Source organism: Penicillium digitatum, chromosome 5 (genome assembly GCF_016767815.1).
Source record: "Penicillium digitatum chromosome 5, complete sequence".
Classification (NCBI taxonomy): domain Eukaryota; kingdom Fungi; phylum Ascomycota; class Eurotiomycetes; order Eurotiales; family Aspergillaceae; genus Penicillium; species Penicillium digitatum.
In genome coordinates, this window is record NC_089388.1 from 1151599 (window position 1) to 1177735 (window position 26137).

The 26137-nt window shown below is 47.9% G+C and overlaps 9 protein-coding genes across 9 annotated transcripts; 4 read left to right on the forward strand and 5 right to left on the reverse strand.

Moving 5' to 3' along the window:
- Positions 1–2744: 2744 nt before the first annotated feature.
- Pdw03_1617 (Ankyrin repeat domain-containing protein) lies at positions 2745–4857 on the forward strand (the record flags this gene model as incomplete). The annotated part of the gene is made up of 3 exons (XM_066099950.1): positions 2745–2860; positions 2933–3410; positions 3535–4857. The coding sequence occupies 3 exons, from the start codon at positions 2745–2747 to the stop codon at positions 4855–4857; spliced, it is 1917 nt and encodes a 638-aa protein (XP_065957677.1).
- An 899-nt stretch (positions 4858–5756) lies between these two features.
- On the forward strand, positions 5757–9334 carry Pdw03_1618 (uncharacterized protein; the record flags this gene model as incomplete). Its single annotated transcript, XM_066099951.1, has 5 exons — positions 5757–7845; positions 7924–8051; positions 8229–8259; positions 8326–9202; positions 9265–9334. The coding sequence occupies 5 exons, from the start codon at positions 5757–5759 to the stop codon at positions 9332–9334; spliced, it is 3195 nt and encodes a 1064-aa protein (XP_065957678.1).
- Positions 9335–11773: 2439 nt separating this feature from the next.
- Positions 11774–13095, reverse strand: Pdw03_1619 (efflux pump antibiotic resistance protein; the record flags this gene model as incomplete). The annotated part of the gene is made up of 5 exons (XM_014683117.1): positions 11774–12063; positions 12121–12315; positions 12390–12476; positions 12530–12983; positions 13045–13095. The coding sequence occupies 5 exons, from the start codon at positions 13093–13095 to the stop codon at positions 11774–11776; spliced, it is 1077 nt and encodes a 358-aa protein (XP_014538603.1).
- A 1417-nt stretch (positions 13096–14512) lies between these two features.
- Pdw03_1620 (Pyruvate/Phosphoenolpyruvate kinase) lies at positions 14513–16206 on the reverse strand (the record flags this gene model as incomplete). Its single annotated transcript, XM_066099952.1, has 6 exons — positions 14513–14859; positions 14937–15108; positions 15163–15693; positions 15748–15890; positions 16055–16145; positions 16195–16206. The coding sequence occupies 6 exons, from the start codon at positions 16204–16206 to the stop codon at positions 14513–14515; spliced, it is 1296 nt and encodes a 431-aa protein (XP_065957679.1).
- A 747-nt stretch (positions 16207–16953) lies between these two features.
- Pdw03_1621 (putative RNA-directed DNA polymerase from transposon X-element) lies at positions 16954–18777 on the forward strand (the record flags this gene model as incomplete). Its single annotated transcript, XM_066099953.1, has 3 exons — positions 16954–16976; positions 17034–17945; positions 18336–18777. The coding sequence occupies 3 exons, from the start codon at positions 16954–16956 to the stop codon at positions 18775–18777; spliced, it is 1377 nt and encodes a 458-aa protein (XP_065957680.1).
- Positions 18778–19078: 301 nt separating this feature from the next.
- Pdw03_1622 (Pyruvate/Phosphoenolpyruvate kinase) lies at positions 19079–19752 on the reverse strand (the record flags this gene model as incomplete). Its single annotated transcript, XM_066099954.1, has 3 exons — positions 19079–19470; positions 19527–19653; positions 19750–19752. 3 exons carry the CDS (start codon positions 19750–19752, stop codon positions 19079–19081), a joined length of 522 nt encoding a protein of 173 aa, XP_065957681.1.
- Positions 19753–20277: 525 nt separating this feature from the next.
- Pdw03_1623 (Fumarate hydratase) lies at positions 20278–21677 on the reverse strand (the record flags this gene model as incomplete). The annotated part of the gene is made up of 2 exons (XM_014683116.2): positions 20278–21167; positions 21479–21677. 2 exons carry the CDS (start codon positions 21675–21677, stop codon positions 20278–20280), a joined length of 1089 nt encoding a protein of 362 aa, XP_014538602.2.
- Positions 21678–22667: 990 nt separating this feature from the next.
- Pdw03_1624 (Asparaginase/glutaminase) lies at positions 22668–24352 on the reverse strand (the record flags this gene model as incomplete). The annotated part of the gene is made up of 3 exons (XM_066099955.1): positions 22668–22919; positions 22967–23331; positions 23383–24352. The coding sequence occupies 3 exons, from the start codon at positions 24350–24352 to the stop codon at positions 22668–22670; spliced, it is 1587 nt and encodes a 528-aa protein (XP_065957682.1).
- A 745-nt stretch (positions 24353–25097) lies between these two features.
- On the forward strand, positions 25098–26061 carry Pdw03_1625 (Amino acid transporter, transmembrane; the record flags this gene model as incomplete). The annotated part of the gene is made up of 4 exons (XM_066099956.1): positions 25098–25228; positions 25321–25523; positions 25572–25763; positions 25814–26061. The coding sequence occupies 4 exons, from the start codon at positions 25098–25100 to the stop codon at positions 26059–26061; spliced, it is 774 nt and encodes a 257-aa protein (XP_065957683.1).
- Positions 26062–26137: the final 76 nt, after the last annotated feature.

The following is a 26137-nucleotide window of genomic DNA, read 5'->3' on the forward strand; positions in this document are numbered from 1 at the left end:
TTTATCCTGTTCTTCAATTGATTCCACCATAAATTTATCAGAAACAGCACGAAAGACGCTTTGAGGACGACAAGTCATAAAAAAAAATTGGTTGATGCCAGCTTCCAAAAAAATGAGCTTTGATTTGTGCACTAAAACTTCAGTATTTCAGCCACATGAAGATGGCCTCTCAAAGCAGCATGTTCCTTAGCAGTCCGGCCGTGATGCAGCAAGTAGACCTGGCAGTCCTGGTGATACAGGGACTCGGTGACTCGGGGAGCTGGATGAAGAAGTGGAGGTAGAGAAGTGAAGAAGTGGAAGGTGCATTGCAGAGAAAGAAGGGGACACTCTGCGCCCGCGGGGACTACGGGAAACCATCTACACCGGGCAGATGGATTGACTTTCTTTACATTTCTTTTGTCTTGTTTGCATTACGCCGGCCGGTTTGTGGCCTTACTTTTCAGGTGGCAGGACCTCGAGAAATCGAGTCCTGCTCACAGGGTGGATCTGCATACTGGGAATGCGCCACCATTTATCGTCGGGAGCGGGCTCTGGGACGCAACCCCCGCATAGCAGCATGTATGTAAAGCGAGCTAAATCGGGTCAATGAATTCATCATCATCATCATAGTCGCTACGACCAATCTGTGCGGCAACACAAAGGGCGGTCACGACCAAACGTGTCTTTCGCAGGTAAACTATCTTTGCGAGAAGCAAAATGTTCAATCGCAAAGTCGAACAAGCTACCATGTCTCTTCTCGCCAGATTCAACGCTCAAGTGATTTTTTACCTGTGAAAGGCGGCACTGCCGTTCCATGATAATGACATGGTTCAGCGAATCTTGTTCTAGCACGATACCATTCCCGCCGAAGGTTTGAGATAATAAATATTGAAAGCAAAGTCGTGAGTGGCACGTTGCTGTAAACTCCGCCAGTCCGTAAACGAAGATCTTGAGCTCTCTCTTGCACTGGAGGAGGATTGTGCAACAAGAAGATTCAGCGGATCGGCCAAACCGCACGGCTCGTCGTTTCTGATTGCACGATATAGAGCTGAATATTGGGTAGCGAGAGGTGACAGTCCATCTGATCTGAATCCCTTGAGCAAATCCCTTATTTTGGCGGGATCGTGCTCACTCGAGCACGCTTCAACGACGCTATTCACCAGAACGTTCCATCGGCTCATGAAGTTCTGATGCAAATACAATGATAGTATGTATGCAGGTAAAACAGTATTCAATTGGATGGACGGGGAGAGAGAGAAGGTGAGAGTGGAAGGAAGACTATCTAGTTGGTTGGTCTATCCTACATGTGATGCCTGAGGCATCCAACAAGTTCGCACGTTGCCTACAACAATCAATTTGCAAATTTGTCCACATCAGTTTTAGTTGCTGACATTTCACGCCTTTGCAACCAGCTAGCTTCTCGATTTTGGCGAGAAGTCTGTGGATAGCTTCTTTGTTCACCCGAGAATAATTCTGAAGCTTTCTAAAATCATCAAAATCACTCCCCCCCTCCTGTGAGAAGAGGATTGCTCGGTGCAGCTTTTTATAATTTATCTCAAGCATTGCTTGTCTTGCCATGAGAAAGTTGCATTTCTCATGGTGGAATTTGCCGAAGGACTGGATACTATTGTCGAGGAGGGTGAGCACTTCTATCGTCTTTGTTAGAGATTGTCTAACGGAGACAAAGGCAGTCACAAACTTGAAAAGTCTAGTTCAACCTTTTGCATTCAATGATTGCCCGACCGCGAGATTGACTGCACTCTTCAAAAAGTCGTAGGGAATGTAAAGTGATGTCCATTCTGGAACCGTATACTGATGGAAATCCCGACCGAAGCACATGTTGGAACTTAAAGACGATCGCTCTAGGTCAAGATGTTATGTCGAAACTCTGTTCCTGTTCCTGAGCCTTACGTGTCAAGGTGAGGCTCGCATGTCCAAGTCCACGGGTTGTTCGCCCTTCGCTCATGGGCCGGCTCCCCTGAGATGACCAAGCGGGGAAAGCGGGCCCTGTCTCTGTGCTGATGGGGAGGCGTGTCCACGGGATCTGAGTTATCCCCGACAACCTCACTTTTAGATTATCCTATGAATTTGACTCTTCCAAAAAATGACACTTTAAATAATGAAGAATTACTGGTCTTGAAAATGGAAAGGCTGGATGGAGTCTCAGTCCTTGAATCAAAAATATTTCAGACCGGCTTGCTCGGGAGGCCTCCAGGTGTGAAACATCGAGCCATCATGCGCCGAAGTCACAACAAAGATCCAATCAAGACCCCTGTCCTTGAGATCATGAAATTAGTATTGAAGGCAAAAGTCCCAACAGAGACCTTTCTCGCTCGGTATCTGCCTGGTTAAACCAGGAAACAACACCATAATCCCACATTTATGGGGACACATTTGAAAGTTATTCTACAAAAATTCTGTTCACTCTTGGATACAACGTTGAAAGCTGATATTCGGATATGGATCCAATATCAATCGGAGCTAGCGTGATCGCTATCGCAACACTTGCCACTAAAATCTGCTCCGCTCTTTCAGACCAACGGGAGCTTTGTGGAAGCTTGCCAGGGCGTCTCCACGCAGTCAGCAATGAAGTCGCGGATCTCAGCCTTGTGCTTCTTCAGGTCTACTTGCTTATCAGAAGCCGAGCATTCGTACTCGAATCCAGCTTTTCAGCTATCCCCTATCTTCTGAAGCAAGCGATATCAAAACTACTTGAAATCAAAGACAGTGTTTCTCAGCGAACCGTGGGCTGTCGCGCTTCAAAAATGTTGATTTCCAGGGCACATGCTTGGCGAAAAGAACAAAGCCGACTACAGGTTCTTCAAGAAGAAATTCGGACGGTCAAGACCAATTTAAATATTATACTTGGCGCATTGAACTCGTATGCCGACCGGATTAAATTCTGAAGCTTTTAATCCAACGTTTCGAAAGCTAATGACAAGGTTTCAACTAGACATGAAATGAGAAAGATCCGTTTGGACATTGCGGCCATCTCGGCTGTCACATTTGAATCTTCGCCACAGCAGATTGCTCTAGAAACCAACTTCCTGAATGGAATTGCTGCAGTCGATCAGCGTATAGCCAGGGTTGAGGAGATGTTACTAATTCAGTCACACCAATTAAAAGCAAGTCAATTTACGCAAATTGGATCGTCGTACCACTTGTCCACTCCTCGGCCGCTACATTCATCCTCGGTTCAAACGAACTCGCCCCCGGCGAAAACAAGTTCTGAAGAGATAGGATTTCGAGTCACGCCGTTTTCATTCAACTACCGCTCGGGTTGCCAGTGTTCTTATCATTCGTATCAGAAGGCAACAAGTCCCGCACTCGTCAGTCGTGTTTTGGGTCAGCTTTTCGTTGGCTATGCTGGACTTCCCTATCTCAGCCCGAAGTGCAACTCACTAGCATGCAACAAATCGTCGGCAAAGCAAGTCAGTCTTGAATACTGGTTTCCCTTCATATTTCTGTCATCTGCAATTGTGCGACTCCAAGTTGGATACCAGCCTAGTGTTGGAACACCTCGATACACTACGCAGAGTACCTGACACCGCACAGTGCGTCAGCTTCGCATTGAACGGAAACGTTGACGGTCTGAAATATCTCTTCAGTAGAGGATTGGCTTCTCCCAATGATGTCAGCACCAGTCGCGGGTATTCCGTTCTTCGGTGGGCCCTCTATGGCAAACAATACGAAACATGCGAATTCTTGATTCATGCAGGTGCAGACGCCGACTACAGGCCAATCTCTGCGAGTGACAATAGTCCAAGAAATAAAGCATGCCATTTTCTTCTTGAAGGAGGAATTTCCGAGGCCGCTGTTGGTGCCCTCCGCATCATCGCCAAAAACAGTTATCTAGAAGATTTCATAGACGAAGCAAGATATACGAGAACTCATAAGATTGTTCTCGGTTTATTGATGTTGAGCCTCGAGGATGAGATAAATCACAGTCCGCAGGATATCAACGCCGTCGATGCCATGGGTCGCACTGCGTTAGCCTGGGCAGCCGCTCGAGGGGATACGCGAGCCATTGTCACGCTCCTTAGTCACGGCGCCGATCCGAACATCGTCGATATCCAATTGTCCGGTCCTCTCTCAAATGCTGCTTCTCAAGGGCACACACTCGCCGTTCGCCTACTTCTAGAGGCGGGGGCACGTCCAGACTTGTGTCACCCCAGTGGTGAAAGGAAAGGCAGTCCACTCAATTGCGCTACCCGAAACGCCACCGATACTTTGCTTCTGAAGTCTCTGCTTGATTTTGGCGCAGATGTAAATTCAAGTGGGAATGACGGGAAAACCAGCCTAATTCATGCGGCAAGGATTGATAATGCTGGGCATGCCATGCTTTTATTGGAATGCGGCGCCAACATCAACTCAGTGTCAGGTGACGGATCAACTCCCTTGACCACTGCAATTATCTACAACAGTCATCATGTCCTACGATTGCTCCTTGGTCGATGGCACGAGTACTCGATTTGCCCCCGCATGAAGGGCCCCAACCTTCTCCAGATCGCAGCATTATATGCTGATCCTGCCACGCTCCAAATTCTCGCGGCGACGGATTATTTCCGAAGGAAGTACGATAAACAATATACGCTTGGCGATTTTGGGAATCACCTAAAGCAGCGTCCGGATTTTACGGAAAAATTGGCACTGGCTTTTGATGAACTACTAAGTGTTGTTAACCAAGTGCCAGAGCTGAGAAAGGAAGGCTATCCAGCATTTGCTGACTCTGGATTCCTGTCTTGCTGCCCGTCTCAATCTAATTCAGGCTTCGATGAGTTTCAAGATCCGGAGAGTGCTTGCAGCTCGGATGGGAGCTTCCATGATGCCATTGAAAAGCATTCACTGACTACGGAGGGTTTTGTTACCATAGAATGATTCTTCGTTTGCTTGATGAGAAATTTCTATAAATATGGAAAAGACTGGTGTTCTCAATCCTTTTCTTGACAAGCCATTCTTCTTAGTCACCGACAACACTATCACCAGTGCACATCGATGAAATGTTCAATCCCCACATCTTTCACACTCTGATCGCTCTATCCTAGTCCTCGGAATTTATTCTCAATGTTGCTTATAAACTTGATCTCACAAAAGAGCGTAGATGACTTTCCTTTCGACACGCATGTACGGTAATTGATATCGCCAGGCCAGAACAGCCGAACCAAAGCGGTACAAGTCTGCACGCTACTCCCCAATAGCCAAGGCATCATCTTTTTCAAGTTGAAAACCGCTCCATACTTTAATAAATTTGAGGCAGATTGAAAACTTTTTCCCTTGTGTTGGAAGGTCACGTGACCACCACTGTTTGCTCCCAGTACTTAGTCTCAGTCATAGCATGTAGATAGTTTCTCTCTCTCTCAACGCATCAAGAGATTTCCAGTTACATCTACATTCATCGTAGATCTCTAGTATCTCTAACAGGTTATGAGCCTCGCGCTTTCGAGTCCTCTACATAACTGTACAGACTCGAAACCCTGGTTTTCCTCCCATTGGTGTACTGCGTCGCACCACCCCACTGTGGAACCTCTGTGGTCTCGTTTTGACCCCACAAACCAGAGTTTTCATCACCCTATTGGACGAGATTAACACCTCGCCTACCCCTTGGGATCTTCATCCATTGTAGGTGGATCCTACCTCGTCGCCGTCAAATCACGTCGCCGACAACCCTCGACAACCCGAAAATCGGACCGTCGAACCCCACATTCCACTCGCTACCCGCTGTAGCGAGCCAATCACATACCTCTCTTGACGAGCACATCGGTGCGGAAGAAGACGTCATGCAGGCCTCATACAATATTGAGGACTTTACCATCAACAGCCATGAGATTGACATCTCATCTGCCGTCCCAAAATTGAAGGGACAATCCAACTTCAGAGACTGGGAAACCGCTCTCTACATAGCTCTTGCAGCTAACAACCGTTACTACACATACATGATTTCTAATGGGATCCCAATCCCAAAGATCCCCGAGTATCAGGACTCCAGTCCTGAAGCTGTTCGCAATCTTCTTATTGAAGAAGCTCAGGATCTTGCAGGTGATCATACTACAACAGTTGTCATCTCTGTTGCTGAAATTCGTGATCGTGTGAAGCAAGTCATCGAGTCAAACATTGTACTCCGAAAAGAGTATAACTTGAAATGTACAAACTGGGATCTGTGCAATTCGAGAGCGAATCTCTTACTAAGAGGCACTCTTTCTCCAGAGCCTTTTTCTCATATCGCTCAAAACACTGATGTACGGGACTCATTTAAGAAACTGCGTGCGACGTACGCTGTTACATCCCATCAACATTCATTCGCCCGCTATACCAAGTGGACTGATCTTCGCTTTAAGAATGGAACTGCTAGCGAGTTTGTACGCAAGTTCCAGGAAACTCTTCGTGATCTCACATCTATTGATGGCAAGATAAACTCGGTATATGTACTATGCCAGTTCAAGAAAGCCATTAATGAAAACCCCAAGTGTTATGCCTTTCTCCAGAACCTTAGGGTTGATGAGAAGGATGTCAATCTCATGGACCAAGTCTACGCCGAATTCCTCGAGGTAAACATCCATAACCGGTCTATGAACCCTTCCTACAATGCAAACTCGACTACTGTTCAAACCTCGTCGTCGTCGCACAATGACAAGAAGAAAGACACAAAGAAAGGGGGCAATGACAAGCAATCCAATTCGAATAACTCATCGAATAATAATAACAACAAGGACAAACCCTCGAAGAAGAAGACCGACTTCGTCAGAGAAGAGAACGTCATCCTTTGCAGACATCATGGGACTCTTGGAAATCATTACTCCAACAAGTGTCCCTTGCTAAAGAATTCGGCAAACGCCACTACCATTCAACAACCTCAGCAGCAACCTCTTTTTCAACAGGTTGCATTCCCTCAACCAGGCCAAATCATAGGCCAGGTTGACAACCAAGGTCGGATCCTTTCTCTACCGCAACAACAGCCTCGCCAGGGAGCGAATGCAATCTTTGCGCCAGCATCCTACCCCACCGTACCGCAAAAAGGCCCTCCATCGGGGGATCCCCTAGCGCGGTATAACAATCTCTTTACGAATGTGCTCTTTGCCGGTATCCAGGCAAATGCAGTTCATGGTTCCCATATTGTGTCGAAGGAAGGCCTATTGGCTAACGACAACAATGATGTTACCCGCTGGATGATCGATTCCGGTACTAGCACACATATGACTCCCCACAGATCTGTCTTTGTCAACTTTAGACGGTGTGTATTGCCTGTTTCGACAGCCACTGGGGATGTCTTCTACACTGAGGGATATGGAGATGTAATCCTACACCTGCTGGATCAAGATTCATCAGGACAAATGGCCCCTCTCACTCTCCAGAAAGTGTGGCTTGCGCCAGATCTTCGCTCCAGCTTGATCTCTATGTCTGCTCTCGACAAGGCAGACATTGGCACATGGACAAAGAATGGCATGATGACATTCAAACATCAAGATTTCTATGGCCCAGAGTCTACCATGGGTTTTGCTACCTGTGAAGGAGAACATTACTGGTTGAACTGCGCTGGCATTGACAAGATTGATCATATGATTGACTGTAATCTTGTTACTGGCTCTCCAAACTCTGTCTTTGCTACACAGAGAGAGATCATCCCTATCTCCATCGATCTGGCACATCGTCGAGCTTGTCACGCCGGCGAGGAGCGTGTACGAAAGATGGAGATATTTGCTGACGGCGTCAAGCTAAAGAAAGGCGCCGGCGTCACCTTTCCTTGTGCTCCTTGCATTAAGGGTAAGGGCCACGCATTACCTTTTGGCGAAGAACGATCTATTAGATCAAAGCCTGGCGAGTTCATTCATCTAGACGTCTGGGGACCGATCTCTATCGCGTCTCACGGAGGTGAGCATTATTTCGTGACGTTTACGGATGATGCGACCCGATTTACATGGCTGTTTCTACTAAAATCACGATCTCAAGTCACCGAGGTCTACATAAAATTGGAGACCTATTTGAAGACTCAGTTTAACTACGTCATCAAGAAGGTCCACGGCGATGATGCTCCAGAGCATAAACCACTTGCTGCTTACCTTGCTAGCAAGGGAACGGTATGGGATCCAACTCCTCCCTACACCAAGCAACTGAATGGTGTCGCCGAGATCAAAAATCGTCATCTTGTTGAGCCGTTAGTCGCTGTTATGGCCGAGTATCAGCTTCCAAAATATCTTTGGGGACTTCTTCTTGGTGGAATCAATTACACCATGAATCGCCTCTACGCGTCGAAGATTGGCATGTCTCCTTACGAAGCCTTTTTCGGTAAGAAGCCAAATCTCTCAAACCTTCGTGCTCTCGGTTGTCAATGCTGGTTTCTCATCCCAAAAGAGAAGCGAAATACAAAGCTAGATCCTCACATGGAGGAGGCAAGGCTGCTCGCGTACGACGAAGGAGACAACTATGTGGTCTACAACGTCCGTACCAAGAAGATTGAACGTTCACGGAACGTCATTTTCAATGAGAATCCTTCTCCGGCAAGTCTGCCTGACCCTGCCTATGATCTTAATATTACAGGCATGAACCAAGAACATGAACATGATTCGCAGGATCGTCATATCCCAATCGATTTCCTACGGCCTCACCTCGAGAATCCGTTTAACATACGATCTACCTCCCCACCCTCTCCTACGGTCGAAGATGATCCCGAGGATCAAACGAGGGCTCCGAATGCTCTCGACCCGTCGAATCCCGCGCTCTTTGAAGAAGACCTTGCATGGTCAAATGATGAAATGGCGGGCAGTTTTGGCAGGTGTGTGGTGGAACAAAGGGTGGATACTGGTGCCCACTTTGAAGCAGGTGGGCGAGGGGTTCTCGTCGAACCACAGCCTGTTTCCCGACAGGTTGTTAATATGGACATTCCCCTGGAAACAACCATTGATCTATCTCAGGAAGATCCTCTGCAAGATGACGAGTATCATGATCAATCACCATTACAGCATGGTCAAGTAACTTTTGAACATAATTTCTCTCGCCTAGATCCGGTACCGGATGACAGGAGTCGAGATCAAAGCTATGTTCAACCCATTCAGCCCATTCAGCCAGAAACTGGCCAGTTACGACGATCAACACGGATCAAGAATCCTAGCAGAGCTTACATTGAAAGCCTGGCTAGCAAGTCATTCTTTGATTCCAATGTTCTTCGGTTGCTCGCTGAACAGCCAGAGATTCTAATCAGTCTTTTCGCAAATGCTACCTCGAATGAGCAGTACGCTGTATCCAAACTGACGCCTAAAGACATAGGCTTTGAACCTAACAGTTGGGAACAAGCTATGTCCTGTGTCGAGAAAGACAAATGGCTAGTCGCTGCTCACAAAGAACTACATTGTCATCTTGTTAACGGCACCTGGAGAGTGATGTCCAGGACTAAGAGCAAGAAGAAACCTCTTACCCTCCGATGGGTGTTCAAAGTTAAGCATGACGGTACCTACAAGGCACGGCTTGTTGCTCGTGGCTTTCGTCAAGTCAAAGATCTAGATTTCTACGAAGTCTATGCCGTTGTCGCTAAGCCGATGTCTTTCAAGGTTTTTGCTGCAGTCGCTGCGGCAAAAGGATGGTATCTACACCATGTAGATATTGTCACTGCCTTCCTCTACGCTGAATTGAAGGAACCAATTGAGATTGAACTGCCTGAGATTCAAAGAGAAGAGTATCCTGATCATATTGGGCTGCTTATGAAGACGATCTACGGATTGAAACAGAGCCCCCGGGAGTGGTATTCACTACTCCATGATGTCCTAGTATCTATGGGTTTTGACCGTACCCAGTCAGATCATTCTATCTTCGTCAAAAGACAACATGGTGGTTCACCACTCTATGTCATGGTGTATGTGGATGACTTGCTAGTCCTCTCTCCATCGGAAGACGCTATCCAACAGTTCAAAAGCGCTATTTCAAAGCATTTTGACACTTCCGACAAGGGCAAGCTTCAACGATATCTCGCAATCAACGTTCACTATGCCAATGGCATCATACATTTGTCGCAAGCCGACTATGTTGAGAAGATTCTCGTCCGCTTTGGTCTTGAAAACTGTAAGCCAGTTGTTACGCCTATGGATGAGAAGCAAGCTTTGATCCCTTTCGAAGGCACTGCAACGAAGGGACAGATACATGAATACCAGACGAAAATCGGCACCCTGATCTGGTTAATGGTCTCTACCAGGCCAGATATCTCATTTGCTGTTATTAAGCTGGCTAAACATGCCAAGAATCCTAGCGACGTACATTTTCAAGCCCTGAAACGTGTTTTTCGCTACCTCACCGGCACCAAGTTACTCACAATCTCTTTTCACCCCAGCATGCAAGATGCAGCTGTATGTGGATACTGTGACGCCGATTGGGCTGGCCCACACAGTGAGAAAGGACTTTCCACATCCGGCTTCTTGTTCAAAATGGCTGGTGGAGCTATTTCTTGGACGTCAAAAAAGCAACCCTGTGTCGCTCTCTCTACGACAGAGTCAGAGTACATTGCCGAATCCCTCGCAGTACAAGAGGCGATCTGGTTAACACAGCTGCTTACGGAACTTGGAATTGAAGGGTTTCTTAGGAAGCCAATCCCGATTTATGCGGATAATAACGGAGCTATTGCTCTCGCTTCCAACCCGGAATTTCATGCTGCGACGAAACACATCGCGATCCGCTTTCACAGGCTACGCGAAGAGGTTGCCGCCGGCAACGTTAAATTCGTCAAGATCCCGACTGCTGATATGGCAGCGGATGGACTGACAAAACCCCTTGGCAAAACGCTATTCAAGCGCTGGATCATCCAAATGGGCCTCACGGTCTATAAAAACGCGCTGAATGGATAATTTACGGTTTGCATACTACAAATGGGGGGTTAATGAAGGTCAAAAACTGGTTTTTTACATGGAGAATTGGGGTTGTTTAAACTATGCTGTCGACTAATAGTGCTAGTCGTGGGGGGTGTTGGAAGGTCACGTGACCACCACTGTTTGCTCCCAGTACTTAGTCTCAGTCATAGCATGTAGATAGTTTCTCTCTCTCTCAACGCATCAAGAGATTTCCAGTTACATCTACATTCATCGTAGATCTCTAGTATCTCTAACACCTTGACTGCCACTTCGAAGGGTATTCTTTTCTTCGGCATGTCACTCCCATTTGGATCTGCCCCATTTTCCAGGAGGAACCTGATGTTGTCCGGGCTCTGGCCAAGCGGACACCGACAAATGATCTATAAAGGCAGTATTCTGTCAGAGAGACTTAACGGTGTTTGCATCAAATCCAAACCGACCGAAACGATGTCTAAGAGCGTTTAAAGAGCCTGAATTGGTGGCCCATTCAACAACATCAGCAGGCCATTATTTACAATCTCCTACTTCTCCTGGATGAGTTCTATGACTTTAAAATGCCCAGGGATACCTGCTCTTGTCAGAGCCCGCTTCAGAAATTTGGCTTCATTTCTAGCCTTTCCGATGTTTTTTTGTGGAGTTTCTTGTGGATCACACATGATCCTTGTCGTGTTGACGGGGTGCCTAGGCAAAGCCCGGAGGTCGTGGAAAATAGAACACCATGAAGTTGGGAGTTATAGGGCTCACGGGGAGGCTTAGGAGAAATCTTTCCTTTTTTTAAATTGACTAATTCCATGCGTCTTGAGCCCCTCCAACGAGTGAATATGCTAATTCTAGCCCTGCAGTGCGCTGAAAACCCGGGAGAAATTCCCTTGATGGTTTTTTGAGCTGTCCCGATTGGATATAAAAAGTTGATTGCAAATCGGAGAGGATCTACACTCAGAAGCAAGTAGCACTATGAAAGTCCCAAACTAGTCAAAGCTAGTCTGATGTCGAAATAACTTGTCACCATAAGTATGCTGGCTTGCATCAACACGAGTCACTTCGAAATCTTGACGAACATGTACAACGCTCAACGGCGACATGGGTACCTCTGATTCAACATCCCCGACAGATCGCGACAGATCTTGGCCATAACCCTCTTTGGATTTATTCAAAATGTGTTCGTCCGTATTCCGGTAAGTGGCTCTTGCATAGGAGCTCTGATTCTGGGAGACGACGAAGAGCTGGCGGAGAGATGCGACACAGGATACAATTATCGCTACCAGTTGAGGGTCAGTTTCAAGACAAGAACTAGATGAAAATTGGGACAACATACCAACATCCACTTCTATAAAGCTCCAGAAGCATAGCCAGTCGATATTCATCTGACGTTCATAGTTCATCCCAACAGCCACCCGGAGTACAGCGGTGACCATAATGAAGATGGTTGCGGAGAAAATGCTCAGCATAATGAGCTTTTTGCGGAGTGAGATTCGTGTTTTCCATAGCACAAGGAAGGGAATGGACAGGACTGACATGACGAATGTTGTTAGATTTAAAAAAAAATAGTGCCTTAAGATGATGGCATTTTTGCATTCAACTCACTCATCAAATCGGTTATGACATCCCCAGCACAGTTGGCCCAGAACATGCGATTCTCATAATGAATGTGATAAGGTTGAGGACATTGAGCTGGAGAGTTTGTGTCAGGGTAAAGTAATCCTATTGAGTTCGCTCGTTCTTACTCATGAGATACTCCAGACCTCCAAAACTGCACTTGTATTCGACATCAGCCACAGATGCGATGTAGACACTTGCTGTACAGAAAAAGACCATGAACCACCAGATGCGGAGGGATTTGACCTTGGCACTGATCCGATAGAAAAGTGCCATGAAGGAAAACTTGACACAAAACAGCGCCGAATAAAATAGTATCTGAAATGGAGCGTTATAGCGCATGAATGTATTGTATTTCGGCAAGAATTCAAGATTGAATGGCTTTGTGCCAGCGCTGATAGCGTATAACTCGTAGAGAACTCTGCCCTTGACTTGCCAAATGACTGCAGCGGTGAGTATAATGACCCAAGCAAGGAAAACGAGTAAGTCATCTATGAATAGTCGTCGGAATGAAGTAACTTGAGCATATAAACGGAATACAACAGACATAAAAGATAGGCCGGTGAGAGCCCATAGAACGCCCTATAACTAGAAGGTTAGTGATTTAGACTAAATCTTTCTGGTCATTTTGCTTGATACCCACCAGGAAGACTGACTCAGGAACTCTGTTGTGCTGGTCATCAAACTCTGCCATTGGGACAAGAGGTTCGATGTAGAACCTTTGGTTAGATTGTCCAACGACCAGACGGGAAATATATATCGACTGTAGGACTAGATTTCTGAGAGATTCAACGTACTATTCTTTGTTGATTTCTTGCCAGTACTAGCATAGGCAGCCTCCACATGATCTTCGACGAATTTAATACTATTGGTGCGGCTAAAGTAACACTGATAAAATTCTTTGAGGATTTGAAGTCAGAGACCTTGAGCCATGTTCAGTTTACTCAAAAGGAAGGAACTCGAACTTTCAACATCGACGCCACCTTCGTTGAGCCCGTAGTCGAATCATGTCCCGACGAACAATTGTGGTCGTGTAGCCTAGAGGTGATTTCGAAAGAGAACACCGACATATCGTCACTCATACACCTTCATATCCAAATCCTTAAGGTTACATTATTTATCAGTGGTTCATTCGTTCCGCTGGAAAGAAGCCAGTTATCAGTATAAGTCACATAAGAGGCAGCCCATGTATCTTGGCTTCCGGCATTTTAAAATTTACAACCTACTTGATCTCAGTTCAACAGGGCACAATCCTCCATCCCACCTGGGAAGCAGCTCACTTTCTATTCATGCGGTGGCTCACTCAAAGAGCTGCGGGGCAGACGAGGAGATTACGATGATTGCACAACTAGCAGAAGGTTCAAGGATATCAAAGAAACCACGTCCCTACCGGGCCGCTCGACACATCTGGGAAACAAAGAACGGAAAATTCCATCGAGCTCAGACTTCAAAAGAAATAAACTTGGAACTCGATCAAGTTTGGATGTTTCGGTAGAGCCAGATGTGCCCAGGAGCGTCGTGATTGCCCACCGTTTCAAGTGATGGCGCAATCTGAAGCGAGATGCATCCGCTTTGCGTGCGCCACAAATGGAAGTGATTGCAGTGAAATCCAATGCGACAAAGGAGGTGTGCTATCCAGATCCTACGACCGCGCTGAAATGTTCCTTGCCCATGGACCGTCTCCCATTCTCAGTCTTCTGGTGGGATGGCAAGCTCGTAGGGTAAAAGCTGACAAGGTAAACGATACTGGTATTGACTAGTAGGTATAACGACAACACAGATAAATATGGTGCCATCTTAGTATTCTATCCTAGTTCTACCATTTTTTCAATTTGTGGAGTTATAGGAAATACAGGTCATTAATTAGGAATGTGTAAACCGGCAATGGCTATCATTTCTTTAAACATGTGGACTTGGATGACCCAGATAGACCATTTGAAGCAGGCAAATATATAGAGACTTGCGAAGTGGGGATGGCTTCATCTGTCGAGTTTGAGTACCTTGCTAATTATGGTTCCTGCCATGGTAATCTAGCTATTAAAATTTCTGCCAGTCTAATAGCAGACATCGGACCTCTGGCCACCACGCTCCTTCGCAGATCAGTCCTTCACTCATGACCAGCCAAATGATGACAACGTCTCATCGACGTCAAAGCCCATGCTTTCAACATTCACACACTCCGGCCAATGTCCCAGATCCTCGATCCCCTCAGTCAGGCCTGTGTGGGAAGGAGTTTCCCTGAATAGATCCTCTATGTCTTGAATCATTCTCTCATGGTCCTTTGATGCCGCATTGCCAACTCGAGCCATTTCCCCGAGCAAATTCCTCACTGGAGTGTAAGGGACATTGGTCTGGGCACTAGTGAATGAAGTGGCCCGTTTCTCCATCAAAAAGCCAGAGATCACATAAACGGTCAGGCTGGAAAATATGTGCAGGGACTCCCAAAATCCGAATTTCGCTATAAAGAGATTAGAATGCTGGAAGTGCTGGAAACTTGGTATCAAAGACAGTTTCCGGTGAGAGGAAGATACACACCGATTTTGTGGCACTTTGACAGAGCGAATTGGATTTTTGTATTATTTGTTGCAGCTTGCAAGCACTGTGTGTTTAGACTTGCGAGATCATTGAGAGGTTCTAAGGCAACTTGTTCATGGATGATATCATAGAGCTGTTTCAACAACAACGGGCGAAGAAGAAGTATTAAACACTGATTCATCAGCACCGTCATGCATCCCTTCAAATCTGAAACCGCGCTTCTTACCTGATTATAGCGAAGGAGCAGAGATGCGATCGTACGCATCGGTGGCAAAGTCAGAGTTTCGTCCGAAAATTCTCCCTCTTCGGTGAATTCCAAAGTTGGCGAGAACTCCAGTCTCCAATTCTTCAAAGCGTGTATGCAAGGCTCAATAAGTGCCTGCGCCTCGACGGCATTCCCAAAACGGAGTTCAGAAATTTTCTTGAGAATCTGGTATTTGATACGGCACAGCTTGACCTGCGCGGTAAGATACTGAGGATCTGAGAATTCTTCGGCATCTCTCACGGATAATTCGGAATTATCCGGAAATCCGACGCTGTCCTCATCAAAAGCGGCAGCTGGCGTCAACGACAACTCTGTGCAAGTCATTATATCCATGCAGACCGTCGTCCACCAAATGCGTTTGCGATGTTCCTGCTCCCGTAAACTCATTTTTGTTTGTGGCCTTGAAAGCCCGAGGAGCATGGCCAATCGGAGAGCCATCCCAGCATATGCATAAGCTGTTTTACGTCGATTGAGAGAGTAGCAGTAAAATGTCTATCCAGAGTCAGACTTATTTGATGGGTATCACAATTTAGTAAAAAAACCTACCATGAGATTGAGAGCCTCAACCTGCTCTATTGTCGGTTCCTCGTAGGACGGCCGTAGAAGGAGCAATCCCTGTTTAAAAAGTTCGATTCCCCGAGGGGGTACTTGTTCGAAGTTCGTTGTGGCACAACCATCTGTAGAGAACCCTGTTCTGTTGTCAATGAGGAAAGCTGGGGCAACACTATCGTTATATGAATCTCCCAGGGCCAACACAACAGAAAAACAACAAAGCCATGTTTTTTCGATTGCCTGTGACTGCGATGGATCATATAGGGCATTTATTCGAGCACGAAAGCGCTTCTTTTGGTACCAATGATAATCAAATCCCATGAAGGACTCAAACTGGCCCAAAAGGTAAAGGGCGTATGAGTGCGGTGGAAGTTTGACAAGCACCTTGGGTTCTATGAAAGTTAGATCATAGCTGGAAAATACGGCCTTAACTTGACATACGGCTATTTCCATATTCCAGAGGAATGTAGGTGTAATCAGTATCCTATCACCACAACCTCCAGCCTTCCATGGCTACAATCTGTCACAATGGAAGAAGTTGAGGCTAACACAATTGGCGTCTCCAGCACGTCGCCTGGCTCAGATAGGATAACTGTGCGCCTACTCAAAGCCTGCTGGGAACACCTCAAAGACATAGTCCTCTCTCTGTTTAACCGATGCCTCGCCCTCTGCCACATCCCCCTGGCCTGGAAGGTCGCGGAGGTGGCTATGATACCCAAGGTCGGCAAGAAGGATAAGTCCTCCGTGCGCTCCTGGAGACCGATCGCCCTCCTATCCTGTCTCTCTAAGGGACTAGAACGAATCATCGCGAAAAGAATTGCCTGGACTGCCCTCACCCACGGCGTCCTCAGCCCCCAGCATGCGGGGGCTCTACCCAAACTTTCCGCCACAGACCTAGTCGCCTCCTTCACCCACGATGCCGAAATGGCACTCTCACAGAACAAGCAAGTCACCCTAGTCACGATGGACGTCCAGGGTGCATTCGATGCCCTCCTCCGGAGACGACTTCTCAAGCGCATGGGCGAGCAGGGCTGGCCACGAGAACTGCTACTTCTTGTGGACAGCTTTCTCACCGGACGCAAAGCCCGCGTCCGGCTGGAAGGCTCAACCACCCCTGAGTACGATGTGGTCTGCGGAACCCCCCAAGGCTCCCCATTATCACCAGTACTATATATGCTCTACCTAGCCGAACTCCTCAATATGGACCAAACGCTCCGTTTCGGGTATGCCGACGACCTAGCTCTATACCGAGCCTCCCACGATCTCACCCAGAATGTCAGACTCCTCGCTAAGGACGTTCAGAGCATTCTTGCCTGGGGAGAATATAATAAAGTGGCCTTCGCCCCCGAGAAACTAGAGATGATCCATATCACTAGACATCGAGGGGATGAGTCCCCTTCAATTGTAGTCAACGACCGGCTCACCATCGACCCCGTTCAGGCCAAGAAACCAGGATACACACCCACTCTCCGCTGGCTGGGAGTCTTTTTCGATAGAAAGCTCACATGGAGAAGCCACATTCTCGCCCGGGCGGGCAAGGCACGCGCTGTCGCACAACATATCCGCAATCTGGCCCGCACGACCTGCGGCCCGCCCGCGAGCTCACTTCGCAAAGCAGTCATCACCTGTGTTATACCCTCCCTAACGTTCGGAACTGAGGCCTGGTATGGCGGCCGGAATAGGCCCGCAAAACAGGCTAGCAAGGGCACCGTCAGCGCCCGTGTTGGCTGGCATATCAATGTCATCGAGTCGACCCTGGCACTCGCCATCCGCGGCGTCCTCCCTGTATGGCGCACCACACCAACTCCCTCGCTCTTTAGGGACGCGGGAATCCCGTCTGGATACGCCACACTTGAAGAGGCGAAACTACGGTTCGCTCTAAGGCTTAACACCATCCACAAAGGTCACACCCTTGTCCGTCGCATTCGACCCCCGATGATCACCCGAGGCCGCGGCACCGGCACCCGCCAACCGGCAAAGACAATTATCCAGAGACTTGGGAGCATCCTCCCGGAAGTCCCAAGACCGACCCTCTCCCCCCCGCACTACTCACCGGGCTGCAGAATAGATCCTACAGGGGGTATAGATAAGGCGACCGCGTCTAAAGCTTTCCAAGTCTGGCAGGAATCACTCCCACCCACAGATATCTGCGTCTTCTCAGATGGCTCCGAGCAGTGGCAGGAGGGCATCAAGTACGTAGGCTATGGCTTCGTACTTATGGCAAACGGCACCCAAATCGACACTGGCGCTGGCGCTATCAACTCACGCTCTCATGTTTTCGACGCCGAAGCAATCGGAGCCTGGCGAGGGCTCGAACGGGCAATCGCGGTAGCTCCGCCTAGGTCGAAAATCTGGCTCTGTATTGATAGCACATCCGTTATCTGGTGTATTAGGGGGAATGCCTCGAACTCCTCGCAATGGGCATTTTTAGCCTGCCACCGGGCTATGGAACAGCACAATATCAGTCTCCGATGGGCCCCTGGGCACACTGGGATCGAAGGGAACGAAGCTGCTGACACCTTAGCCGGTGAAGGCGCGCTACGCGGTAGTGCTATAGGGATGGAAGCCGAACCCACGATTAGCGGGATCCGATCCATCTTCCGGGAACTTCGGAACGAGGCTCGTTTGCGCTGGTGGGACACGGTCTCTCAAAAACTCTCCCAGTGGTACCGACGCTGGTCAGACACCTACGAGATTGATTCACTGCCGGAACTCGAACTCCGACGACCAGCGCTCCACCGCTGGCTTGCCCTCCGCTCGTCGCATGGCGACTTCGACTGGTACCACCGCAAGTTCAACCACGAAGACGCCAAACTCGACTGCTCATGCGGCCGCCGAAAGTCACCAGAGCACCTCGCTCTCTGCCACAAAACCCAGAGGTCTTTCCGACACTGGCCAAAACGCCCCCCGACACCTCCAACCGACAGGACAGAGGCAGTCGCCTACCTTCGCAGCCTGGACCCCAAGCAGTTTGTTGAACTACTGGAGCTCACAAGCTTCTACTCGCGGGTCTGCACGAGGTAACTCCTTCATTTGTTTCCTCAACAAAGTCTTTTGGCACCCGCCAATCACCACACACCTGGACCCCCCGGGACCCCCCGGGACCCTCACCCCCATGATGGCCGGCTCACATGTCGGAGACAGCTGTCATCAACTGGCTACTCAGCCCTCGCATTTACGAATGCATGAACTGCAATCTGTGGAGAAAGATCTTTGTATTATAGAAACCATAGCACTGCACGTCCCAATACCCCATGGGAGGTCGCAGGAGCAAGCTTTCGCTTGCTCCCTGCCGGACGTTAAATATATCTACCTACCTACCTACCTAGGTGTAATCAGATGTCACGGACTGGACGTTGTTGGCAGGAAACTCGGCTACGTCAGGAGTCGATGTCATTGGAAGAGAGGAGACACCAGATTTGTCTTGGGTAGGGGTAGAGTACACATTTTTGAGCTTGCGTACAAAATGCTCAGTTGTTGAATTTTCAAACAGTCTCTCTGGAAGTAGTCCCTGCTCAGGGGACCCATTTCTCCATGGGGTCGTGAGTTGGTCGCTGGTGTGAGTCACGACTCTTTGGCTATCGTGACTGGGCTGCCGTAGTTGTGCGATTTCGCTCTCTAGCCTTCGCACATAGCTCTCAGGGATGGTCACGACGCGTTCCCGGGATGGAAACACGCACGTTCTCCGGCTTGAAACGCACTTTGCACATGGTTGCCCTGTTCCTCAATTTGTCAGATGGATATTTACAAACTTCTTCAAAAACCATGCTTACCACCACTACATTTTACTTTCTGGCTGCGGCAGTAAAAGCAGGCGCTGGGAGATCTTCTGTCGAGATGTGTGGTGCCACCCTGAGACATGAACAAATGCCTCAATGGCGTCATGCCGAGACAGATAAACTATATGTGATGTTTAGTCAGCATTGTCCGCACAGATTGCTTAAAAGGCGCGGACCTTGTCATTATTTAGAAGAAATTCAGAGTATTTTTTCATACCATTTCAAGTGTTCTACAATCTCTTTCATCTTCCTTTGAAGCGAGGCATATCCTGGAAATTGAGCAAAGAGGGCTTTTGAAAAAAACAACTCACCTCTGACTCACGCGGTGACGTTAGCTGAGGGGGCGACCTCTTAATTTGGATCTAAGCTAAGCTAGATAAGATATTTTCAGGGAGGACCGCGAAGTCCTAGGTTAACGTCGATAGATGCGCTTGGAATAAAAGTCATGTGTTGACTTCCATGGATTGGCCCGGAGGCGGGTGGCTGACTAATTCCGTGCGACCTTGATATGAAGCCAATGATCCATTGGATCCCACTTACTCCACGGGGCGTTTTGTCTGTCGGTCCTATCAAACGAGCGAAAGCAGTCGTAGCGATGATAAGCAAGCAGTCTAAACGTTATCGAACGTGTGGGAAAAATGCATTTGGTATGGTTTTAGGGTAAATATTGGAGCTGAACCCTACCAACACAAGATAATGGAGACCGAGAAGATTGGTTTTGATTCAGTGGAGAAACTATATATCTTTAAACATAGTTGTCCTGGATTGAGCACTCAATGGCTGACGTGATCTCATCTTCTGTGAGCAACCCTTTCTCGATTACAACATTTAGAAAAGGCCATTTTTCTGTGAGGGCAGCACGGACGATGGTCGAAACTCGTGCATAACCAAGAGTTGGCACGAGTGCTGTAGCCAACGCGCTGGATGCGAGCAAATGCTTCCGAGAGACTTCTTCATTGGCAACGATGTTGTCGATGCACCGGCGGGTGAAGATTCCAGTAGCGCCGGTGAGTAGACGAATGCTGTCAAGGAGGCGATCGCATACAAGCAGCTCAAAGTGATTGATTTCGAGCAGGCCTTGCTGGCACCCCATTGCAATTGCGGTATCGTTGCCGGTGATAGCAAAGGCGACCTGACATACCGCTATGGGGATGACTGGATTAACCTTTCCAGGCATGATCGAGGATCCGGCTTGGACGGAAGGCAAAGTGATCTCGTTAATTCCACCAGTGGGACCGGAAGATAACACGACAAGGTCGTTGGCAATCTTCCACAGAGTGTTCGCAGTATTCCGCAATTCCCCGGAAAGACGGGCACAGTTGTCCATATTTTGCATACCATCAAATGCATGACCAGCGGGTTGTACCCTTGCGTCGAACAGTGAGGACAGATGTCGGAATACGGCCGCTTTGTACCCTGACTTGGACCCAAAGCCGGTCCCAATGGCTGTTCCTCCCAATGGAACTGTCAAGAATTGCTCGCGAATTGTCTCGAGCTGGTCTGCGTGTCGCCGGATAACCGCCTCGTAGCCTCCAAATGCTTGACCGAGGGTCATAGGCTGCGCATCTTGTAGGCAGGTTCTCCCAAGACGGAGAAGTGACTTGTATTCCTTGCTCTTTCTCGCAAACGCATCCGCTAGCTAGCGAAGAGCATGCAGAGCCTTCACCATTGCGCAATAGACAGCCAACTTCATGGCCGTCGGAACCACATCGTTAGTTGACTGTCCCAAGTTGACGTGATCGTTCGGATGGATGAAACTGTAATCGGAGAGCGCCCGACCCGAAGCTTTTGCAGCAATATTCGCAATCACCTCATTCACATTCATATTGGTCGACGTGCCACCTGAACCCTCCAGCATGTCAACCACAAGATGTGCGTCATGTTTGCCGAGTTTGATTTCTTCACAAGCTGCAAGATAGCGTCCCCCTGCTCTGTTGTTAAGCTACCTATCTCGCAGTTTGCACGGGCTGCGGCCTGCTTTACAATTGCGAAAGCATAGACGAAGTCCGGCCATGTTGTGATAGACCGACCGGAGAGGGGGAAATTATCAAGCGACCGAGAGGTGTTGATGCCGTAAAGTACCTCCGCTGGTAGTTCCAGTTGACCGAGACTGTCTTTCTCGACTCTTGTGTTCGCCATGGACATGGTCTGTTTGTCACATTTGACCTGCATTATCGTGCCTCTACCAAAACCCCATAGTATAGCTTGTTTCAATAGGTGTCACAAGATGCTCTGCTGACCATGCGAGCAGAATTTTGGGGGCTGAGGGTCAGATGAAAGTATTCAAGTAGATTTCTTGGGGGTCGTGAGCTCTTACAAAAACAAGTAACTCTTGAATGGATAATGGATCGCCAAACAAAAGCGATGTAATAGGCTGAGCCACACAAAATCATGGATTGGTATAAACTGTTGTGAAACAAGGGGGCAATGCACATTTTATACACACGGAAGACCGGGCAGTCTTAGAATCGGAAATTGGATTCGGCATTTGATGCGGGGGGTCTAATTTAGCAAGATTACGATGGCCGCATGATCTGATCTATAGATGGATGAAGTCAACTGTTCCCCATGCCGCACTAGAAAAGATTGTAGAGGTCAACCTCGGCGACTACGGACTTGATGGGCAGCGTCATTGGCTGCTTCATAGATCCAGTCTTCCCTATTCTTTTCCTCCGACAACCTACCGCAACTTGAGCCAATTAAATCTCTCGGCCTTACCGTAGCGGCCGAATGTACAAGGCCCACTTAGACAATCCCGAATCAAATCTGGTTTTCGATGTGCAGCGGTGTCATCTTCTAACATCATCCATCCATCTGCGGTTTTTGCGGTAGCATTAGAATGTTGAAAGATAACGTAGATTATTACGCTTTGCTTATCAGAATCAACCCATTTGAAATATTCTATTAATTCTATCTCCGTTCGGAAACATCGGGATCAATGAAGTCAAATTCTATACCTTCGACCGACAAGTAATCGGACTATCAAGTGGGATCTTTAACCCAATACCTGGTTCCTAAATATGCCTTTGTTCTAGATATTGAGGTTTTGACTTGTGGTAAAAATGCGACAGTGCGAGAATCGATGCAATGTGTTGCACAATGACAAATGATGGTTTGGGTGAAATTCTCAAGAAATCATTTTTCAGAAATAGTTTCAGCCATTTTCCAAACATGAGGTTGATTTGGAAGCAGAAGCTCCGCTACTCTTAGCTCTTCGGTATTTAAACGGGCTCCTGATTGCATCAAGACCGACAAGTGCTGCTCCCGGCCTGCTCTAGCTGCAAGAAAGAGTGGAGTGTTGCCTGTTCTATTATGCGCGTTTGGGAGGGCCCCATTAAACAGAAGGAGGCGGAGGATTGCAGTTGATGGTGAAACAGCGGCCACATGCTATATTCATGAGCTTCTGTAAACCTTCGTTGCCAGTGCGAACTAACCAATGGTGTGTTGCCCATGTAATCTGAGTCATTCAAGTAACTGCGATTCTGGACATTGAGAATTCCTTGAACACGTTCAAGCTCATTGGAAGAGATTGCATCGCATAAATCATTGAAGCCTTGCGACTTTTCGGATGTGTTGACTTTTGAATGCTCGAAAATCGGCTTCGAGCTTTCTACCAATTCACCTCGAATGGATTTAACCATATCGTTAGCCACAGACCGAGTCGTTGAGCTTGGCAATGCAAAGAGGTATGCCAATTTTGTCAGTGCGGCTTCTGTGGTCATATCAAGTCCAGCCACTATGCCAGCATTGCCAAGACTAGCGACCGAATCGTAGATAGGGTTGACGCTTCCTGTTAGACCTATAGCTTGTAAGCAAGTGATGATCGTTATAGGGAAAAGATGGGGCATACACTGCGAGACGCTGACAATAACGATACCCTCATCGACCCCGCGCGCAAGTGTCTTGATCAATGCTCGGTCAGGACCAAGCGGTGCGCTTCCTGGACCAAACGTCTCCAGCACTAAACCGCGAAGCCCCTCCATTTTCAAGACTGCATTCACCATCTCAGGTCTGATACCAGGAAAAAGGCGCAGAGTAGCCACGTGCTTCGTATCTAGCACTTTTTGTAGAGAAAATCTCTCCGTCTCCATCGGCTTACGAACCAGCTCCCATGCAACATTTGTTCTTGAAGAGGATGTGATAGCTAGTGGTGGATAGTTAGGAGAGTCGAACGCAGCAAAATCACTGGCAGAAATCTTTGTTGCTCTGTTGCCACGTAGTAGTCGGTTATTGAAGTATAGACAGACTTCTGCAATCTTGAAATGACCCGCTATGACCAAAGATCCAAGAAGATTGTGGATAGCATCACTCTGCAGTTCTCTCATCGGAGCTTGTGCCCCAGTCAGGATAACTGGTTTAGCGAGGTTCCGTAACATGAAGCTTAGTGCGGAGGAGGTATATGCCAAGGTGTCGGTGCCATGCAGAATGACAAAGCCATCAAATAAATCGTAATTGCAGAAAATTATCTCAGCGATTTCCGTCCATTCTTTCGCGCTAACCGAGCAACTGTCCATCAACTCATCAAATTCGAATACTGTATACCTGATCTGCCGCTGGTAGACCGATGGAGGGGTCCGCAGGCTGGCAAGTCTCCGAATATCCCCGTTGGTATCAATGACCACATCAAGCATGGAGGATGGAGATCCATCATTGAAGAGCGGAATTCCTGATAGACAGGCTTCTTGGAAACCCGCGGCTGGTATATAGCCCGTTGAGGAGTGTTGCATGCCAATGGTACCACCAGTCATAACAATCAAAACTTGACTTTCTAAAGCGATTTCATTTCGGACAACATCGTTGGATTGTGGGAGCTTAGACATCCTATCGCAGTGAATTACGCAAGGGATTTGGGTAGGAAGCGCGGTGGATAGTAAAGAAAGGATGAATCTAGACACAATTTCGGTTGATTTGAGTGAAAAGCTCTCAGGGGTGCAAGATTTTCAGAAGCTAGAGGTTGGATGGGAAAGCTGACCTTCGAAATGTTCAGGATCATCTTACTAGCAAATTTGTTGCATGGGAAGTTGAGCTTACGGGTCAGGACATTCTTGCCTATCATTTTTCAAGGACCCTTCAAGTGTGTTGGCTACAGCTGTATGTTGATAGATGGTGATTGGCTGGCCTTGCCGAAATGTAGAAATACTTGGCCCCACATCGGCCGCTACGGCCTTGGGTAGGGGTAAGCTGTCAGAATGAAACGCGGCATCATTGGGGGCATGCTACTTTATACGGGTCCGGTTCCTTTAGGGCCAATGAAAATTACGAATTTGAACCGTAGTGGCCGAAAACAAATGGTAATGAACGATTTGTAGAAAATAAGCAGATATAGACTGATACTAGATCATGGCAGGATTCGAACAGAAAGTAGGTATACGTAGCATCACACCGTCCGCAAGTGTAAAATGCGGGACGGCGGCTGGGGAAAGATAGGGGAAGAGGTAAGAATACACCCGTTTCACCAAAGGTTGATAAGGGTTGTTGATAGGGCACTATATAAATTCTCGCAGACCTCTAGTCCTCATCGAAACATCCAAACCATTTCTTCATCCGTTATCTGCATTTCTCAAGATGTCTGAAAAGAAGCATGATGGGCCTATGGAGTTTGTTTCGTCCCAAACAGGCCAAGTAGCTGAGAGTTATGAATACCCCCACGATGCAGTCTTTGGAGAGATGGCAGAAGGCGGACCAAACTGTCGCATGTAAGCACACGCGAATTTGCATCCTCTACAGTGGATTGACGTTTTTTGAGGTCGGATTGCTAGGGACAGCCGTTCTTATGATGAAGACTCAGATCGGTCTCGGGTCTTGTCGATACCCTCGGTATAGTTCCTGGCTTTCTTTGCCTTGCTGCGATCGGCGTGATCACAACATGGTCCAACCACATGGTCGGAGTCTTTAAGCTTCGACACCGCGAGGTCTACGGGGTTGACGATGTAGGACACCTCATATTTGGACTACCGGGAAGGACTGTTCTTGGGGGCTCGTTCGTTCTGTGTGAGTATTGTTTCGACAGGGAGCGATTGTACGGCTAACTCGGTATAGGGTACATCTTCTCGGCTGGCTCAGGCATGCTAGGCATCTCAATCGGCTTAAATGCTGTTTCCTCACATGGGACTTGCAATGCTGTCTTCGTGGCCGTTGCTGCCATCGCCGCCTTTGCTCTTGGAAGTATTCAGACACTGGGTCGAATCTTGTGGCTTGCGTGGGCTGGTTTGATCTGCATTCTTGCTGCCGGTAGGTTTCTTCTCTTAGGCCCGAGTAGAATCATGCCAACTAGAGTCAAGTCTTGACCGTCGCTGTTGGTGTTGGCGTTCAGGATCATCCGCCGGACGTGCCAGTAGATAAAGTTTGGGTCTCTGAGTATAAGACTATTGGCACTCCTTCATTTGATAGTGCAATGGCTGCGATATGTAAGATTGTATTCGCCTATGCAGGGACACCGGCATTCTTCTCCATCGTCTCGGAGATGTGCGAGCCTCGTCAATACACCCGAGCTCTAGTTATCTGCCAATCGATCGTGTCTGCATTGTAAATTTTCGATTTGCATTGTTGTCTACTACTACTGCGGATCGCTCGATGATTCTTCACTGCCTTTTTTCTCCTTCTTC